This window comes from Haliotis asinina, chromosome 1 (assembly GCF_037392515.1).
Source record: "Haliotis asinina isolate JCU_RB_2024 chromosome 1, JCU_Hal_asi_v2, whole genome shotgun sequence".
Lineage (NCBI taxonomy): Eukaryota > Metazoa > Mollusca > Gastropoda > Lepetellida > Haliotidae > Haliotis > Haliotis asinina.
The window spans coordinates 78,493,180-78,512,131 of NC_090280.1; the positions used below are offsets into that span (position 1 = coordinate 78,493,180).

The following is an 18,952-nucleotide window of genomic DNA, read 5'->3' on the forward strand; positions in this document are numbered from 1 at the left end:
ATGCACATTGAAATTTCCAAAATATGCACTTAAACATATCTGTAGCAAACCAGATATACAAAAGAGATTTACAGGTTTAGTTGTTGACTTGTGTGTCCTGACTTACCAGCAAAAAACAAACAGAAAGTAGCCCGTTTCATGTAACAACTCTTTTTAGTTTTTTTTCACATTTCAGAGGTAAGTTTTGCTCTTTTGTTCACCAGAACTGAATAGTTATCCAACAAATGTGTCATGTACTTCAAGCAAAAGAAAATTTATTATATTCTGAAAAGGTGAGTTGATGATTTTTCGAATACAGATGAATATTTTCGAATATAGATGAGTTTCACTGAATCACAAACAACTCATCAATGGAAAGTTTTCTGTGAAGAGGGAAATGTATAGGTAGGAAATGTGGAGAAAATGGGGTTTGTTGGATAGCTTAGTAGTTACAGTGATTGCTTATCTTGCTGAAGTCCTGGGTTTGATTCCCTGCATAGGTACAGTGTGTGAAGCCATTTCTTGTGTCCCGCCCTGTGATATTTCTGATCACGTTATTGGAACACAGATCTTCATGCATGACTAATAGTAATATGATGATGTTTGGTCCCATAGATATAACCAACTTATCTTACACATGGCAGTACTGCTGGAATATTGCTGAAGGTGGCATAAAACCGTATTCACTCAGTGACGCACTCATTTTTTCTGTAAAAGATGTTCATTTCAGCGATGAGATATTTGTCCAACAGTATCATAACTATTCAAAAAATGATGTAGTTCATGTAAATATTTTAATAAAATCCACTGACAGGCAGTACTGAAGATGTTGTAGCTCATAAATGCAGGTACTGTTTTGGATTAAACAGTTATCTATTTCCGTAACTTTCCGTACACAGACTGGATTGATAAACAAATCTTGCAACTTCTGTGTATACAAGCAATATGGTGGTCTTTAAATGTTGAGTCCGGAGAAGATCTTTAAGATAATGCAGTGATCAACAACATGAACGCCAATATATGCAATAGGGATACAATGACGTTTCAACAGTCAGCAAGCCTGTCCACCTGATCCCATTTGTCACCTCTTAGGGTGACAAGCATGGGCTACGGAAAAAACAGTTCTATCCCAGACCTTCACAAGCAGGGGATGCTGAAAAACAATTCTATCCCAGATCTTCACAGCTTGGGTATGTTGAATAATGGTGTACAATGTCGGTATTGTGTTCTCAAGCAAATTTAAAAAGAGAGCAGCTGGCCAATCCAGTTGGAGGAGAGGTGACATTAGGATGTGCCAGTTTGTGACTGACATGTAATAAGCCATTATTCTGCTGGAGAGGCTGACACTCACAGACAAAAGGTCAGCGTTTGGTGATATTTTATGCAGGTTAATATGCATGAAAGTCAGGAATGGAAATAATCCTTAAATGAACTTCTAATTCTGAAAACAGTTGTATCAGAAATGATGAAGCATATCACGCTATGGATAATTATAATACTGAACAGCAAAAGAAACACAAGTTTCGAAGAAATAGAACCTCATAGAAGTAAATGTTCATAGTTATATCTTCTATTTAAAAACTTGACAAAAAAACAGAGTTGTGTTTCTTTTGATGTAAGTTCTTGTTCAGTACATATAGTGACGTTTCAGTGGAGATTCTGACAGTGTTATCAAGCTGTAAGTGACTGTAGCCAAGTGATGAGATGTATGTATACATGTATGTTTTGACAAACAGCAGATTGACATCATCAACAGCATGTATTGAATGACATATAGCACATGATGAAGGCAGGTGGGAAGTATGAATAGATCTTCACTGAACCTGATGATCAATCTATGCAATGTACAAGAAGTTATTTGCTGAGTTATTAACTCACCAACTGCGAGAATGCGAGAATGCCGATGAAACAAACAATAGAATTTGAGGTACATATTGATGTAATATTTACCTACCAGGGAAGGATGCCATTGGTGATACCAAACTTGTCCGCAGCTGATTTCAAACCATACTACTCACAACAAAAAGCAACAAGTCCTTTCAGTGTAATATGTTTATCAATCTCAATAGCGATTTTTGACGGCATGTTACTGAAGGGTGAATATTCAAAGTATACATGGCCCATAGTGACTGTCAAACGTATTTTTCTGTTATGATTGCTTACGTCTGACACTCAGGAAATTATCCTGATTTGTGACCCTTTGCGTGCAGAAGGTTACATCAGGTATTAAAAAAGACAAAAAAAAACCCCAGTCACTACTGGTGACAGTTCATACTGTGAATGTTTTAAAGGGTAATCAAGCAGGTCAAGATGTAGCACTTCCTTTGTTGCCTGCAGGACAGCGACAGGGATGAGTGATTGGATTATATAAGAGTGACAATTATACAACAGCTGCCTGGGGACTGATATCACAAGGATGAGTGTACTAACTACACGAGAGTCACAGGTTCAAATGTGTGATGACAAAGACACAGAAGATAATATGCTACCCTAAGAGATGACTGATGGTATCAGTTTGTGAGGCTCTTTCATCTGGGTGGTACATGTCATTGTGTCTCTGTTGTGTAAGTCGATGCTCATGATGTCGGTCACAGGATTGTCATGGTACCAAAAGTCACACATGGTTGATATCATGTTCCACTGATCTTGTGTTATGTTAAGAATAAGGTGAAATAACAAGGCTTGGTTTGAATATGACTATTTAATGAACTTCAACATTGTACCTTAGGGTCTCTTCTTGTTTATGACCCATGAAGGTCCCAGGATGGAAAAGGCCTTCAGCAACCCATGCTTGCCATGAAAGGCGACTGCTTGTCGTAAGAGGTGACTAATGGGATCAGGTGGTCAGGCTCGCTGACTTGGTTGACACATGTCATCGGTTCCCAATTGCGCTAGATCGATGCTCATGTTGTTGATCACTGGATTGTCTGGTCGAGACTCGGTTATTTACAGACCACCGCCATATAACTGGAATATTGCTGAATGCGGCGTAAAACTAAACTCACTCACTCACTTCTCGTCTATGCATCAATACATGCAGTAGAACTAATTGAACTGAGATACATACTGTTGAGAATGATTTCATTAACAATCAGATACATCCTGACTGCTTTTCATTTCACTGGAAAACTAAAACTTAAATCAAAACTGTTATGATTTATCATGTTAATGTAAGTCTGAAGGAAAATATGACCATGTGTTGATGAATACTGTTCATCACCTGCTGTTGACATTTTGCCCCCAGTGTGTATGGGTTAAATTGGAAACGTCACTAGTCAGGAGGGATAGTTGTGTAAAAATCTTGCTGGCTCACATCATCAACACCCTGCAAAATATCAGCATCAGCATCAAAATGCACATTGATAAGAAATGGTGTCATCTTTGGTAATTGAATAAGGTAAGTTGTTGTTGCCCTTGGAAACAACATAAATCAAACAAAAGCAAAATGTAAGATTTTTAAAATCATTTCTTGTATACAAATACTAGGAAATCCTTATCCAATCAAGTTAAACATTTCATTTGTACTTGCTACAAATGTAGTGGTTCCCAACCTCTTTTACACAACAGTATTATCATTTTTATATATATTGATCTTCATGTGGTAACAGATATCACGAAATGTTTGCGGACAGATTTTTTACAGCAAAAAAATTCTGTCCTGTATTACTACGCCAACTTCTAAATGCCTTTGAAGAATCACAGCATAATAATGGACTTCATCATCTTGAGATCTTTAGCTAGCTTCTGGATTTGACAGATTTAACAATGTATCACTGGCTTGATAACAGGTACAGATAAGCTACATATCTGCATAAATTATGCAAATTTTTATGTGAAAACTCAATTCCTATAATGTCTAGTGGGTACATGTATGCTTTAAGTTTGTAAATCAATACTATACATTTGAACTTACATGAGTGCAGACAAAAAATATCAGATTTTAGCTTGCACATTGATGGATAGATAAAATAACTGTGACATATTGAGAGGTTCTGTTTCAGCATGTGAACTTGGCAATTTGCAGTTTCTAATCATTTCTCATATTTCAGATGAAATCTCAATAGCTAACTCGTCAACCAACATTTATGCTTTATTATATTTTTACAAGAGAGGAAATATAGCAAAGTACCCCCTTGAGTTTGAGTGACGTACAGTTTATTTAGTTACTCAAAGGAAAATAAGGATACCCAAATGACATGAACACAAGTCAGTTCATAACTCAATGATTGAAAAAGTTATCTGTAGCTCTGCACGAATTACAATAAGGGAGCATTTGGCTACCTGGCCAGTCGCTGTTTTGAATGCTGCTTGCCCCTGTAAGACTGCAACTGCAGATTTCATGGTCATGTGCCTGCATGCATTCAGTAACTCAGTTTGACATGAACACACAACCATTTACTACATATTGTCAATCACCAGCTGGTGTTAGCTGAATGAAATTGATGAACATCGGTAGCAATTACCTGTGAGGTTTTCCAGGTTTTCGCTTCATTCATATTTCGTTGAGGCACCAGGTAAGGGACATTTCAGTTAGACCTAGGGAACATTTTTTGAGATTGAATATTACTCACTTGTAATTTATGTGAAATATTTCTAATTTGTAATGAACTCTTGTGGGATTCAGTATATGTTGAATCCTGTTGGTATTTTTTTTTCAAGTATTTTTAACTGCAGATTGATCAGAGTGCATGTGATACATGTGGTCTCAACTTAGGCTAGTGAGTTTGTCAAAAAATTGCCTGAGACTGTTCACCAGTACAACATGGGCACCCGGTTGGATAAGTCATGTGACTATAAACATATATCTGTGATAGGCATTCTAGAAGAAGAATGAGGAGTATGATTTATGGATATACAACTTCTTTTATTCAGTGAGTGTGACGTTTCGACATAGATACTAATGTTGTTGTCAAGCAAATGGTACAGGGTAATAAATTTGTGGAGGAGGATATACATGAATTGTTGTTACAATGAATGAGAAGACGATGGGTTGTTTATGCAATTAATGGGGTTGATGTACACAAGCTGATGGGAAGCCAAAAGTTAATAAGGAGTAGGGTATAGGAGATTGGAAGCCGGTAGGGTGTTGTTATAACAAAGTGGATTGAAGTACATAATTATTTTATCAAGTGATGATATGCAAATGGGATTTGGTAGCCCTCATCTCTGTTGATTGCTGGTTCAGTCTTCATGATGTGGAGTGCCTCTAGTAGCTTGTGGATTTTGTAGTCTGTTTGGTTTTTCTCTAAGATTTTGATGATGTTATAGTTGATGGAGTGGTTTGGGCAGTCGCTGATGTGGTTGGCAATGGCTGATTTGAGTCCTGTTTACTAATATAGCGCCTCTCAGACATCTTGGGTTATCTGGTGTACTACTAATAATAGTGCATTGAGCAAAATTCATCCTAGAATGGCACTTTAAAATTGGACAATATATTTTAGTTATTGTGATATTTTTATTCCTCTTAAAATGCAATTTAGGTGACTTCTAAACTGCATCTGTTTTTGCTGTTCAAGGATGTCCTGTAATCTGATAAGATTGTCATAAACTCTGATACAACTCCCATAACCTAGATCTTGATCCACCTTGCTCATTGGGAGAATATAGGATTTAACAGTCAGCTGATGGCTGTTCACAATGAGGCTTTGTTTTCAATAGCGGTGAATTGTAATTTGGGTTGCACCTCTTACTTAAAATGCATTAGATGGAAAAGTATTTTTTGTTTTTTAAATGGGTTTGCAATTTTTCTACTCCAAGTTGCCAAAACAACAATTCTGTGAAACAAATAATTTGGGAAGGCCCAACAGTCAAGAGATGAGTGAGTGACTGATTTAGGTTTTATGCAGTATTCCAGCAATATCACAGCAGGGGCCACCAGAAATGGGCTTCACTCATTGTTCACGTGGGGAATCGAACCTGCGTCTTTTTGGCCTGACAAGCAAACATTTTAACCACTTGGTTACTCTTCTGCCTGTTATGACAGAAAGATTATAAAATAATAATTTGAACAGGTTTTTTTTTACATGAACAGTCTTCCATTCTGCCTAAAGCTTCTTTCTCTTACATCTTTGTCTCAAAACCACATTCCGCAGGAAGCTGACGATCAGTATGCTGTACAATTGTCAATTGAACAGAGGGATGGTGGGGTAGCCTAGTGGTTGAAGTGTTTGCTCGTCATGCCAAAGACATGGGTTCGATTCCCCACATGCCACAATTTGTGAAGCCCTCACTGTCGTATTGTGGAATAATGCTCTGAGTAGTGTTAAACAAAATCCATTCAATCACGTACCATTGAACTGCATGTGAAGTACAGGGAAACACCCCAACAACACAAATATTCCTAATATATCTTTTATACAATGTACTGTTCTCAAAGCAAAGTGCGCTGTAGCTGCTCTTCAGATTTTGAATCACAATCAGTATTCATTGCATGATTTCATTGTCTGTTGTTACCTCAGGTTATATGGCAGGAAGACTGATAGATGTTGTTAAAACTGGGTATAAATAACCATTATATGTAGATATCACAATGATGCACCATGTGTACATTATCAATCATGGAAATAATTCTTGAATTGCAAATGTCCCCCGGTACAGTGGCATTTGTAAAATCACTTGCCCTGACAATTTTTCCACTATACAAGCTGATTCTCTTATTGATTATTTAAATAAACAACATGATTAACAATGGAAAGTCAACAGGACACTAGTAAACCTTGATATACAAATTAACTGGCCCAGCAGAAGAAACCACTAGACTGGGACGTCGGGCAATGGGTTATTTCCACCCCTGATTATTATTAGTTCAGTTAGTACAGACGGAGCATTCCCGTCCTTGCATGGGTGTCGCTCAACAGACACAGCAGGGGTGGTAGGTTTGCTCATCATGTTTGATTCGCCATGTGGGTAAAATGTGTGATGCTCATTTCTGGTTTTCCCCTGCTGTGATATTCCTGGCATATTGTTAAAAGCAGCATAAAAACTTACTCATTCACATCATCATAACAACCACCTCTGTCGTCTAGTGGCTAGTTTGCCTGCATGGTATGGCCAGTATGTCACAATATGCTTTTCAAACAATGCGTTTTGTATCGTGTTTTTTCTGCAAACCAGTATTTTGGGAAAAGAACATATGTCAATTTTTTATTATCTTTATGGTTTAACTAAAAGTCATTCTCAACAACGATTCTGCTTTGTTTTTCAATGACAAAGCGACATACTGTAATACTGTAAATTAAGTTGTATGATAAAGAAACTAGAATCCATAACCACAACCTAATTTTGAGACTTCAACCTAATTTTGTAATTCCACCTTATAATGTATAAAAAAAATGTACAATTAGTGTTACTTATTGTCAAACACTTCAGTTCCCAATTTTTTGCAATATGACTACCTGAACTGCAGTATATTGCAATGCAATCTTCATTACAGTGAGTTGTGTGCTCAGTTTTAACCATGGCTTGGTGTGAAACCATTACAATTCCAGATTAGAACCAAATTATTTTTAATGACTTCTTTTTTGCAGGTAATATCCAAGTGTGAGCCCTAGTGTGAGCACACAGACAAACATGGGCGATGGTGCTATGTTCTCCACTGTGGACCTCTTCATCCTGTCGGCTGCAGGGGGAATCGCTATCTACTGGTTCTTTTTCCGTAAGAAGAAAGAAGAGCAGCCGACATTTAAACGTCTAACTGTTGTGTGAGTAGTTTTGTTTACAGCACAATTTGCATTAACTGAATGAAGAAATCTTGCATTTGCAAGTACCACTTCTTGGCACCAGTGTATTATTGTGTCCTGAGAGAACAGTGGACATTTTCCATTCCTGAGGCAGTGGGTTAACCTAATAGTTAAAATGCTGGAGGTCGGGTTCAATTTCCCACCTGGGTGCAGTGAGACTGGTGTCCTCCCCAGCCATGGTGTTGGTGGAATATTGCTAAAGTCACAGTAAAACTAAACGCACTCAATCTACCAGTCCTGTTGACAGAGCACAAGATAAGGCTCATAGCTGTGTATTTTGCTCAGTAAAAATCACATTTACTCAATTACATTGGTCATGGAGTACAAAAAACATTAAGAATCATTTAAAACCCAATGGGTCTATAATACCTTAGTACTTTTCTTCATTAGCTACATTGGCTTGCATATGATTTGTTGTGGCACCAAAACACTACAACAGTATTAGCAAATGGTAGGCAATGTCCATATATACATATATTACCATAGCACTAAGACAGCCTCGAAAATGTAGGCCCTTATGCTCAAAACGTTTGTAGCCCTAAGAATTCTTAACTTTGATCGTAGTCTATGTGTTAAGTATGGGCTTAAGAAGTTTGTAGGGCTACAAACGTTTCGAGAATAGCTAGCCTGATTCTTAGTCTAATAGTCACATGACTTCCATGTTTATTCAAAAATGGCTGCCAACTATTTTCCAATTTCAAAATGACTAAAAACTTTTAGTCTCTTGAGAGGCATTAATATTTATAAATTTAGAAGGGTTAATTACCCAGTAAGGATAGGATATTCAATAAGTGCTCAATTCTTTAGACTAGTGGGAGTATACAAAATGTTAATTACTGCTTAAAAAGTACATACAAATTGCCTGGAGCTGTGTGTTGAGATATGTGGTAGGAATAATGTCACCTAAGAAATGACGTCCTAATATTATTAGGGTCAGTAATCTGTTCTTAAAGTCTTGATCAGGACATATTTTGTTGGGAGATGAGAAGATTAAGAAATAAGGAGTAATGGAAAAGGAAACTGTGTGTTGAATGTTTCTCACCCAGATTTTAAAGAAATTCATTTATTACCGTCCATCAATATATTATCAATCAGCATGATCAGTCTTACTTGTATATCTCCATCCATCCACCCACCACGTGTATATTCATCTACGTTTCATGTCTCCATCCATCCACCTACCTTGTATATCTCCATCCATCCACCCACCGTGTGTATATTCATCTACCTTTCATGTCTCCATCCATCCATCTACCTTGTATATCTCCATCCATCCATCTACCTTTTATGTCTCCATTCATCCACCTACCTTGTATATCTCTATCTATCCATCTACCTTGCATGTCTCCATCCATCCATCTACCTTGTATATCTCCATCCATCCACCTTGCATGTCTCCATCCATCCATCTACCTGGTGTGTCTCCATCCATCCATCTACCTTGTATATCTCCATCCATCCATCTACCTTGCTTGTTTCCATCCATCCATCTACCTTGCTTGTCTATATATATCCATCTACCTTGTATATCTCCATCCATCCATCTACCTTGCTTGTTTCCATCCATCCATCTACCTTGCTTGTCTATATATATCCATCTACCTTGTATATCTCCATCCATCCATCTACCTGGTGTGTCTCCATCCTTTGATGTACCTTGTATCTCTCCACTCATCCATGTACCTTGTATATCTCCATCTACCTTGCATGTCTCCATCCATCCATCTACCTTGCATGTCTCCATCCATCCACCTGATGTGTCTTCATCTGCCCATGTACATTTCATGTCTCCATCCATCCATCTACCTGGTGTGTCTCAGTCTGTCCATCTACCTTGTATATCTCCATCCATCCATCTACCTGGTGTGTCTCTGTCTATCCCCCAAGCATGCATGTCTCCATCCATCCATCCATCCACCTTGTACATCTCCATTCATCCAATCACACATTGCACCCATGTGGGCAATCAAACCTGGGTCTTCTCTGTGATGGATCTGTGAAGGTCTCAGGGTAGAATAGGTCTTCAGCAAACCATGCTTGCCATAAAAGGTGACTGTGCTTGTTGTAAGAGGTCACAAACAAGATCAGGTGGTCAGGCTCACTGACTTGGTTGACACATGTCATCGGTTCCCAGTTGGGCAGATTGATGCTCATGTTGTTGATCACTGGATTGTCTGGTCCAGACCCGATTATTTGCAGACCACCGCCATATAACTGGAATATTGCTGAGTGTGGCGTAAAACTAAACTCACTCACTCACTCTCCATCCATCCATCTATCTGCTGTGTCTCCATCTATCCATCTACCTTGCATATCTCCATCTATCACCTGCCAGTGTCGCCATCCATCCACCTACCTTGTATATCTCCATCTGTTCATCTAACCTGCATGTATTCATCTACATTTCATGTCTCACTCACTCACTCTCCATCCATCCATCTACCTGATGTATCTCCATCTATCCATCTATTTGTATATCACATCTATCACCTGCTGATGTTTCCATCTATCCATCTACTTGTGTCTTCATCTACCGTGTATATCTCCATCTGTTCATCTACCTTGCATGTATTCATCCACATTTCATGTCTCCATCTATCCATCTACCTTGTATATCTCCATCCATCCATCTACCTTGCTTGTTTCCATCCATCCATCTACCTTGCTTGTCTATATATATCCATCTACCTTGTATATCTCCATCCATCCATCTACCTGGTGTGTCTCCATCCTTTGATGTACCTTGTATCTCTCCATTCATCCATGTACCTTGTATATCTCCATCTACCTTGCATGTCTCCATCCATCCATCTACCTTGCATGTCTCCATCCATCCATCCACCTGATGTGTCTCAATCTGCCCATGTACCTTTCATGTCTCCATCCATCCATCTACCTGGTGTGTCTCAGTCTGTCCATCTACCTTGTATATCTCCATCCATCCATCTACCTGGTGTGTCTCTGTCTATCCCCCAAGCATGCATGTCTCCATCCATCCATCCACCTTGTACATCTCCATTCATCCAATCACACATTGCACCCATGTGGGCAATCAAACCTGGGTCTTCTCTGTGATGGATCTGTGAAGGTCTCAGGGTAGAATAGGTCTTCAGCAAACCATGCTTGCCATAAAAGGTGACTGTGCTTGTTGTAAGAGGTCACAAACAAGATCAGGTGGTCAGGCTCACTGACTTGGTTGACACATGTCATCGGTTCCCAATTGGGCAGATTGATGCTCTTGTTGTTGATCACTGGATTGTCTGGTCCAGACCCGATTATTTGCAGACCACCGCCATATAACTGGAATATTGCTGAGTGTGGCGTAAAACTAAACTCACTCACTCACTCTCCATCCATCCATCTATCTGCTGTGTCTCCATCTATCCATCTACCTTGCATATCTCCATCTATCACCTGCCAGTGTCGCCATCCATCCACCTACCTTGTATATCTCCATCTGTTCATCTAACCTGCATGTATTCATCTACATTTCATGTCTCACTCACTCACTCTCCATCCATCCATCTACCTGATGTATCTCCATCTATCCATCTACCTTGTATATCACATCTATCACCTGCTGATGTTTCCATCTATCCATCTACTTGTGTCTTCATCTACCGTGTATATCTCCATCTGTTCATCTACCTTGCATGTATTCATCTACATTTCATGTCTCCATCTATCCATCTACCTTGTATATCTCCATCCATCCATCTACCTGTATGTAGCCATGTACCTCAGGTGTGTTGCCATCTATCCATCTACCTTGCATGTCTCCATCCGTCCATCTACCTGTATGTAGCCATCTACCTGGTGTGTCTCCATCAATCCATCTACCTTGCATGTCTCCATCCATCTCTCTACCCTGTATATGTCCATCTACCTGCAGTCCATCTACCATCTATCCATCTGCCTATAATATATCTATCCATCCATCTACCCTGTATGTATTCTTCTATGTTTCATGTCTCCATCTGTCTATTGGGAACTATCCCTCTATATCCCTCCTCTACTTTATCTCTTTTTGGGGCTTTTCTTCATTAGTTCTATTTGTATTTACACCATTCAGTGCAGAGGATGTGGAATTCACAAATCACAGCATATCCAATATTAGGATTGATACACTTTACCCAGGGGTTCAGTTTTTTACTAAAAGCCCCTAATGCCACAGGACAAGTGACTTTGAAGAAAGTAATTTGTCCTGACTAATTTTCTACTTGCCCTGATTCGTATGACACATTCATGATGGTGTAATTATGAAGAAATCATGGTATCAACGTGGCACTTGATGTTAATGGTTATTATCATTGTGAAATTTAATAGCTGCATTTTGAGCAGATATGAAATGAAATGGAAGTTTACTTGCAGTTTGAAACTGTAAGCAGAAATTATCTAGTAGCAGTGAACAAGTACGAAACCATTATTTGACTGCCCAAAATGAAAACTGACCTATTTTTGAACCCCTGCAATGTAACATATGTCATATTTGGGATTTCACTTTCTTGGTAAAGTACAAATACTAGTACTTTTTTTTGGTTGAGTCCCATCCGGGATTCGAACCCGCACCCTCAGAGTCAGGCACCTAATCGCCAGCACACAAAGTCAGCCGCCTAGCCCGCTCAGCCACCGCGACTTCCACAAAAATGAAAGTCGGACAACTGGTAGTCTAGACTGCGTACTTTGTGTACCCCTCTCATGAGTGTAAATTGGCACGGCTCCCACGGCCCTGCATTGTGTATGTAAATGTGTCTATGCCATACTAGATCTGTTGCTTAAACAGGATCTAGTTCTGATGAAATTCTGTGTCCTAGTCTCCATTTCGCATCGTTTTAGTTATTGATCATTTTTCTCTAATCACACAAGATGTTACCATGGTTACAAAATAATCCTAATTCCTTGTTTTTGAGACAAATATAGTGATAACAACTGTCCAGATGTCTTTGATATTTTTAGTTTTATTCATAATCCTTTGTCTTCTTAAAGAAGCTTTAGGCTTGAGATTCAGTGACATCCTAATCAAGGTTTATTGGAAAATCGATAACTGTGCACAGTGCAATTTGTTGAGCCCTTTGAAGGTACAGAACATATAAATTATGAGTGAGTTGGTGAGTGGTTTAGTTACTCAGCAATATTCCAGCTATATGGCAGTGGTCTGTAAATAATGTCTGGACCAGACAATCCAGTGATCATCATCATGAGCATCCATCTACGCAATTGGGATTCGATGACACGTGTCAACTAAGTAAGCAAGCCTGACCACTGGTCACCTCTTGCAACAGGCATGGTTACTGAAAAACATTAAAAAACAAAAAAAAAAAGATTTCTAACCCAGGTCGTCAGTAGATATATTATGATATATTATTATATTATTATATTATGGTTCAGATTATGAACACATAGTGCCTTTCAGAAAGTGGTGAATCGTAACCATTGCTATTTTTGGATTATACTTTTGTGCATGGGAACTGAGCCCCAAAATACACTTGCCAGGGGGATACACAAAGTATGTGATGTAGATGACCAGTTGCCAGAATCTTTGGAGGATGAGTGGGTTAGATGGCTGAATGTGTGAATAGATGGGATCTCATGTTGTTTTGATTGGTGACATTGTCCAGGTCTGCAAGTAATATGTTATGACTGGCTTGTTATCATGGCTATTGTTATGATTAATATTACAGTTATTATAAACAGTGATCATGGTAGGTTTTGTACTAGTGTGTGCAGAATTAAAATTATAAATATGTAGTCCAAATCTTTTGTGTGTGAAATTTTCAGTGCAATCCTGAATCATGTTAAGATTTATTGCCTATCTATAGGTTGCGGTTTTAAGGTACTTTTTAAAATTATGTAGATCAGAATCTGTCTACAAAACATGCGCACAAATTGTTTTGTATTTTTTGTGAAAAATACATGTTTCGATGTTAAATTGGGTGAAGGAATTGCTGAATGTTTTTATAGTTTTCGTTTTATAGTTTGTAATTGCTTAAAATTTTGGAGTAAATGTCAAAATTGCAAGAAAAATATGCCACTTTGACACTTATTCAATTTAAGGGTCAGGTAGAGGAGTCGGAATATCTATGGGGTCGGCTTATATACAGTAATATAGGAGACTAAAACAGTTGTACTGAATGCAATGCAGTCTTCTTAGTGTGAAGCTGGTGGAATCTTTGCCACTTGCAACTTTCTGATTTTGCAGTCATGTCAGATAATTGACATCCATTGTGTAAATTACTCCCTGTGTTTATATAATCTGGAATGTGATAATCACAAGACTATGTTGTTCTTTCAGACCTCAAGCAAAAAATGCTCCCGATCCCAGCTTTATCAGCAAGATGAAGAATACAGTAAGTAATGCTTTCTATGTGCTGGTATTTATAGTTGGAACTTTAATGAGCAAGAGCACCAAAAATAACAATGTAGAGTTGCTTCTCTTAGAGGTTCCAGGATGTGCTGATTATGTTGTCAATATCATGTTCTACTTTATTATGATTCACTGTCTGTCAGTTTGTTTTGCCAGATTATGTCACTGTGGGATTCTCTCGTAGGAACAGGGGTGGTGGAGTAGCCTACTGGTTAATGTATCCCAGGTTCGATTCCCCACATGGTACAATGTGTGAAGCCCATTTCTTGTGTCCCCTGCTGTGATATACTGGAATATTGCTAAAAGCAGTGTAAAAGCCTACTCCCTCGCTCTTATAGGAATGTAAGGATGAGAAATTGGCACCATCAATCTAAAATTTTCACACCAAGGAACCCCAGGATAGGCCTGCTTACACGGTTGTCTGTCAGTCAGCTTGCATGTTGACTGAGGGTGACTGAGGTGGGTTTTAACACTGCTTTGTACAGTATTCTGTCTAGATCACTGCATTTCAGTTGGATGTGAGAGAAACTGCTGACATAGATGTTTAACACTTTGCAGTGTGGTAGTCTAGTGAATACAGTGTTCACTCTACATGCCAAATGCTGGGTTTGATTTCCCACATGAATACAATGTGTGAAGCCCATTTCTGATGTCCCCTGCCATGAGACTGCTGGAATATTGCTAAAAGCGTCATAAAACTTAACTCACTCTCTCACCCAACTGACACAGCAAGGGTTTACGCAGCATGCTTCAAGTGGCATAAACCCAACTCACTCACCCTCTGTAAACCATGAGCCTGGGTATGGTGCCAACAGACCTTAAAACATAATCAGAGCACACTGGGATTTAAATCCATAATAATAGTATTTTGGTCGGGGTGAGAAGACAACATTTTAGGCCAACCAGTTCCCATGTATGATGACAGATGTTAATGGAAATAAAACATTCCAGCCATTTTTCCCGATCAGCTAATATTCTTTCACATCACCCAGACATACTTAAAGTTACACGAAACTCGCTCATGTACTCCATTTGATGGTCTGTCGTATATACAGACCCTGAAGCAAATTTATCCAAGAAAGCCCATGCAAGTCTAGAAAATGTGGCAAGTCTAGATTCACCTTGTCTGAAAATGAAAGTCTCAGGGCTCCATTTCATAATAATATTTTTTTTCACTTTGAACTTTTTTCAGTAAAATATGTTCATTTCAGATAGTAGTTGTTAGTCTATCCATTTGATTGCAGATTTACTTATTTCGTCACAGGCATCATGAAGTCTTTGGCTATGTCAGATGCCTACTTGAAGTTATGCAAAGGATACAAAATATATGTAAACCATAAAACAAAATATTGTAAACCGATTATTACAATACATATGTAGATCATGGACTAAAGTATGTGTTATCTGACAATCAAGATATGTGTAAATCATTTAACAAGGCATGTGTTACCTGTGAGACAAAATACGTGCAAACCATGAGACAGAAAATGTGTAAACCATGAAACAAAATATGTGTAAACCATGAAACAAAATATGTGTAAACCATGAAACAGAAAATGCATTGCCTCAGGAGAGACACTTGAATCTCATATGGAGTTGTTTCATGTTAGTGAGTAGCATTACATTATGTTTACATCATTTGGTCTGAACTGATGCAAATGCATGACATTTAGTATCCCCATTGACCCAGTTATTATAAGACCTGATTTCATGAGCTCTTGAACAACTTGTTTAAATGTAACGTATGTGATCCGACCTGAAGTGCTATTTCATTCTTTACAAAATGAATATGGCATGCACCAAAGATTTTTGGGTGGGAAGTGAATTTGTGAGTTAAGATTTATGCTGCACTCAACAACATTCCAGCTGTATGGTGGTTGTCTTTAAATGATCATGTCTGGACCTGATAATCTGGTGATCAACCTCATGAGCATTGATCTACATAACTGGGATACAATGCCATGTGTCAAGCAAGACAGTGAACCTCAGACCACCCGATTCACTTACGACAAACATGGGTTGCTGAAGTCCAAATTAACACGGATCCTCATGGGCCTTTGAACAAGAAGAAATGTTTTAACATACACTGCGACGCTGTGCAGGACGTGACTTGTTTAGGGTGCATCAGATACTAAAATTAGAAATGTACTTGACTAACCACCAAATGATTAACTTGGTTGAGTTTCCACATGACATATAAAAAATTGCTTCTAGTTTTTGACCTTTCATATCCAATACAAGGTTTGGAAAAAATGCAAATACTACATGATATATTCACACACATAATCATAGGATAAACCTATCTGCTTGCACTGACTGGAGAACACCCACTTAATGTAAGCAAGATTGTAGCTTGTCTATTTGTTTAGGGTATCTCCCTTCACTGGCTGTGGTAATGTCCTGTCCCATTTAATCTTGGGGTTAAAATATAGGTCAGTTTCTGTTATGCAGTGTTTACAGATATAGCTTGTCTTCTGTTGGGAACAAAATAAAGGTCACTTGAACTGCTAGATTTCAGACATGTTCAGCAAGGGGAGATCTGTGGATATTCTCCTTCTTTATTGTTGATATTACCAATGTTTTGGTGTAGCTACTAACAGTTATCAAGCAAGTTTTAAACGTTACACCGAAACATCACTCATATAATAAATAGAACCTTATCATCCATAGACCTCTCCCTGATTTTAATCACAACTCAGAAAATGTAGAATATCTCTTGTAACATGCAGTTAATATATCACAGTTTACAGTTGTAGGGTGATTTAAATGCATGCCTTGTCAAGACCCTGCATTGTGTGTGTCATCCCAGAACCATCCAGTACAACAGATGGTCAATTTGCAATTTATTGGTCAATAAGCTGCCAGCTGTGTTAGTAATTCATCCCTATGGGAGCAAACACGATCTCTGGATTAATCGACATTGGAAACACAACTAATTTGACAGAAAAGAAGCTTGAATAGAGCTGTCAAGCAAATAAAAGCATGCAAGTATTTTATCAACATTATTTTGAAAATAGTGCTCAACACCTTTTTTGTCAACTTCATAGTTATCTAATGCATAGCTTAGTCACTGAGAATACCTATGCATCATTTTGGTTTTGCGTCAGACCTTGAATAGCATGTATTTACATTGGCCCCTTCAGCCCTGACTGAACAGTGTTCAACTGTACTTTACAAAGAACCTGTTGTATAAGACTTTGTTTACATAAAACTGATGGTCTACTGCTCTGACCGCAGTACCTCTAACTTTTGTTTGCTTTTTGCCATCACCAGTGAATAAATTTTATTAAAGCCTGATTGTTGTGTAATCTGTGTGATTTAGTATCAGTTTGTGGAAGAATAATACATACATCTGTGAATCATATCTTTGCTACTTGATATACATATTTTTGGAAGCTGTACCCCAAACAAGCACTGTTGTGGAACATTTTGATCAATTGTGCCACATTTGACTCTCAAGTATTATCAACTTGGTTTGGATAGCATTACCTCCCTTTCAGTGTCTCTGCTAAGTCAAACAGTATCATTGGCTAAATGACTAGGCAGTATCCAGTTATGATATGATTTAATTCATCTTCCTGTACAGAAGATGATAGCAAGATGTTGGCATGTTTAAAAGACCTGTCGGTTGATGTCGGGGGTGGGGGGGTGGGGTGGGGTGAGTGTACGCTTGTCATTCTAAAGACACAGGTTCTGTTGGTTCAATGTGTGAATCTCGTTTCTGGTGTGCCCCAACATGGTATTGCTGGAATATTTCTGAAAACATTGTAATACAGAACTCACTCTCTGAAAGGAACTATAAATCGTCAGTCTAGGTATATGGCCATCTCATCTTTCAAAAAGATGACATATGCACTGCAGATAAGACCACTGGCAAGTGTCATGACGTATAACAGGCCTTAAGTAAGGTATCACATCAGATCACGTTAGGCTGCATGAGAAAATTAAATACTTCCCACTCACATTTTTTTCCAAAAGTTTAGTTTAGCAGGTGTTAATGAGTTGTAGTAGATTCAGTCATACTCATTGTTACAAACACTCATTCTTATAGGGGACAAATGGATGATCGGGACTCGGCCAAGTCAAAATGCTTTTTTCTACTGGCAATAGAAAACTGTTACGCGCACAAAAAAAAGTGACACGCTGATGCCGGAAAAATGTTTCCCTTTTTTATTAGCCTTATGATTTTAGAGTACCCCAGCACCAGAATCATGACCTCATTTGAGAGAGGAATACATTATTATTTCTTGTGCACTCTGTCACCCTATACATTATATGGTGTCAGGCCACAGTCTCCAAACAAACATGCATGGCACATCGTGGTGTAATATGGACTTAGGTGTAGCTACCTACAGTAGCCACTTCTTTAAGGGACGGATCATTACACTCTCACCGCAGTGTGGTATTTATTGCAGTACAATTACTTCGGTTTGATCTGTTTCGGTTTGGTATATGAGATACGATCATAATGCAGAAAAGTGACAAGAGCCAAACTAAACCTTACGTTATTTAACAGCATGGAAAAACATTACCATAATTCTCTTTGTTACTTTGAATGGACGAAACTGCCATTACATAAAATATATTAAATAAATTAACCCAACATGTTGGAAATGGATGGCAAGTGGTCCATCACTCAATCATCGCTGTTGTTTGTAATGGCATGCATTCCAGATCCTACGCATGATCACTCAGGTTGATGAAAGTTTTGCAGAATGATCACATCTCTATAAATAACAGTTAATTTCATGTCAGGTCATCACATTCATAGCTGACCAGTTGTTGAAACATAGAGATGTGTATCAAGTAGATTGTTTTGTTATTTAAGTGTGAATGAATTGTTACCACTGATAATGTTTTTTTAATTGTT

General features: G+C 38.3%; 1 protein-coding gene across 1 annotated transcript in view; it reads left to right on the forward strand.

Annotated features, from left to right (window-relative positions):
- LOC137297715 (NADPH--cytochrome P450 reductase-like) overlaps positions 1-18,952 on the forward strand; it is a 48,301-nt gene that overhangs the window by 13,248 nt on the left and 16,101 nt on the right. The window contains exons 2-3 of the mRNA XM_067829650.1: positions 7,506-7,679; positions 14,011-14,065. Of these exons, the coding sequence (XP_067685751.1) occupies positions 7,549-7,679; positions 14,011-14,065 (186 nt within the window). The 5' untranslated portion in view covers positions 7,506-7,548. The remainder of the gene's footprint in view (positions 1-7,505; positions 7,680-14,010; positions 14,066-18,952) is intronic.